The sequence below is a fragment of the Postia placenta genome, assembly GCF_002117355.1.
Source record: "Postia placenta MAD-698-R-SB12 unplaced genomic scaffold POSPLAscaffold_467, whole genome shotgun sequence".
Taxonomy (NCBI): domain Eukaryota; kingdom Fungi; phylum Basidiomycota; class Agaricomycetes; order Polyporales; family Adustoporiaceae; genus Rhodonia; species Rhodonia placenta.
In genome coordinates this window covers 1-2129 of record NW_020170298.1, presented here as the reverse complement: position 1 = coordinate 2129, position 2129 = coordinate 1, and the positions used below count along the sequence as shown (strand labels likewise).

General features: G+C 61.8%; 2 protein-coding genes across 2 annotated transcripts; both read left to right on the top strand.

The window, feature by feature from the left end:
• Positions 1–10: 10 nt before the first annotated feature.
• Positions 11–493, top strand: POSPLADRAFT_1063668 (hypothetical protein; the record flags this gene model as incomplete). The annotated part of the gene is made up of 1 exon (XM_024481705.1): positions 11–493. The coding sequence occupies one exon, from the start codon at positions 11–13 to the stop codon at positions 491–493; it is 483 nt and encodes a 160-aa protein (XP_024332520.1).
• Positions 494–753: 260 nt separating this feature from the next.
• POSPLADRAFT_1063667 (hypothetical protein) lies at positions 754–2070 on the top strand (the record flags this gene model as incomplete). The annotated part of the gene is made up of 3 exons (XM_024481704.1): positions 754–1161; positions 1236–1475; positions 1546–2070. 3 exons carry the CDS (start codon positions 754–756, stop codon positions 2068–2070), a joined length of 1173 nt encoding a protein of 390 aa, XP_024332519.1.
• Positions 2071–2129: the final 59 nt, after the last annotated feature.

Genomic DNA, 2129 nt, shown 5'->3' with positions numbered 1-2129 from the left:
GAATGCGCGGATGCGCTGGACCCCGCAATCGTATATCAATCACGTGTGGAACAAGTATTGGGTTGCCTTACAGGGATGGAGTCCACATGTCCCGTTCAAGAATCCCAGCAATCTTCCTGGTGGTACCCGAGTCTTCGACAACTTGATCTTCCGGTGCGAGCGTGGGATCATACGATTTGTCAAGATACCCGAGCACGAGCGCTGCAACATCGACATGACAAAGGTTGTGCCTGGCGGAATTGTTGCCCGCAAACCATGGCCCGGTCGCCCGGATATCAAGCGTGCCCGGCATCGTCCGGTATCAAATCCGCACAATCTTCCCTTACGCAGACAGCGACCAGGCCCGATCACACCGGAGTATGTGTGGGAAAATACTGATGCCGAGATAAGAGATGATGGCACACTCGAGGACGACGAGATAGTAGAGACATGGGACGAGGAATGTGCACAGGTAAACATTGACAATGAGGACCCAATTGAGGACTGGCCGTAGAACTACATGTTGCAAATGTCTGTCTAGCATACCATACGGAGTTGCTCTCGCTAAATCCTAATGGAGCATGTCCCAAAAGATTTTGATGCAGACCAAAATAGCATTCACCATGGCTACCACACCTCAATGGGCGCAACAGCAGTGCGAGCAGATGTCAACCAATGGGTATTTCTGGCAGAACGAGGGACCCTCACGCACCGCTATGGCCTTTGCACCCCCCCCGGTGGACGTCCCACCGGACAACGAGCAGCGACCACATCATGGCCCTGCTGCCGCTGCACGAGCTCACGCAGCCCATCACCCTGCGCTCGCCCAGCCCCGGGACCGCGTCGCATGCGCACGACGATCCTGGGGTCTGCACGCGCGACTATGCATACGTGCACGATGCGGTGCCCGCTCAGGCCCCGACGCACCGCGCGTTTTCCAACCCTGGCGCCCCGTTCTCCCTGCAGTCCAGGACATCGACCAACATCTTGCAGTACAACCTTGTCAGCGCGCGCAACGGCAATGGCAACGGCAACGGCAGATCGAGCAGCGGCAGCAGCGGCAGTGGCATGGATGCGCTCCCGGGCCTGTGGCAGATGATTGGCACGTTGCGGCCGCAGTCGAGGAGGGAGAGGTCACGCGTGCGCGAGAAAGAGCGAGAGCGGACTGCGCGGGAGCAGGACGTACGTCCCGCCGGAGACCTTTAAGTGTTGCATTGTTCTGACATTGGTTGTTCTGCATGCATCCAAAGCGGCAGCGGCAGGCGATGGCGCCCCGGAGGCCGGCCATGGCCATTAACAACCCACTGCCACAGGCATACAACCCGCCGGCGCAGGCACCAGAGCTTGTCAGGCGCGAGCGAGAGCGGGAGTCTCCTTTGGAGCGTCAACGCAGATCGGGCGCGGGGACGCCGCTGGAACGCTTGTTCAAGAAGCGCTTCTGGACCCGCCAGTCGGGGAGCAGTGGCAGCATCCCCGACATCATGGTGGAGTCGCCAGTGAGTTCCATCCCGTATCGCTATCGCTATACACTGACCCGCTGACCCGTCTGCCCGCAACGCACCATAGACCACCGCCACGGTTTCCCGGGCCTCGACGATCGCCGCCGCCAACCAGCTGCATCTATTGAGCCCAGAGATGCATCAGCCGTCCCTGCCGCTGCCCGCTGACGCCGCAGATTTCGCTGTCTCCGACTCTGACCCGCGGCCGCTGCCCCCGCTGCCAGAGTTCTACCTGACCACGCCCAGCGCTGTTGGCATCGCCAACGAGGATGAGCGGCAGCTCCCCGCCGGGTTCGTGCCCATGAGCACCGCCGACACCCCACACGACTTCGGCGTGCCGAAAGCGAAGGGGCCCAGATACAGCTACGAGGTCGCGCCAATACCCCCTGGCGTGGTCTATCCCAATCCGCCTGGCAGGAGAAGCGCCACGCCTGGGAGGAGCGCTACGCCGCACGGCGCTGCAGAGGTGGCGCTCCTGCCCTCGCCATCCAGCCCCCGCGGCCGGCGCGGCAGCCTGAGCGGCCATTTGTCGCCCCTGTCGCTCCCGCTCGCGTTTGTGGCATCTCCTTCTGCCTGCGCGCCGAGTGATTAGAGGCGAGCGTGCCTGTTGGAGCCCCTTAGCTGGTGTGCGACAATCGGGAACAGTGTGCT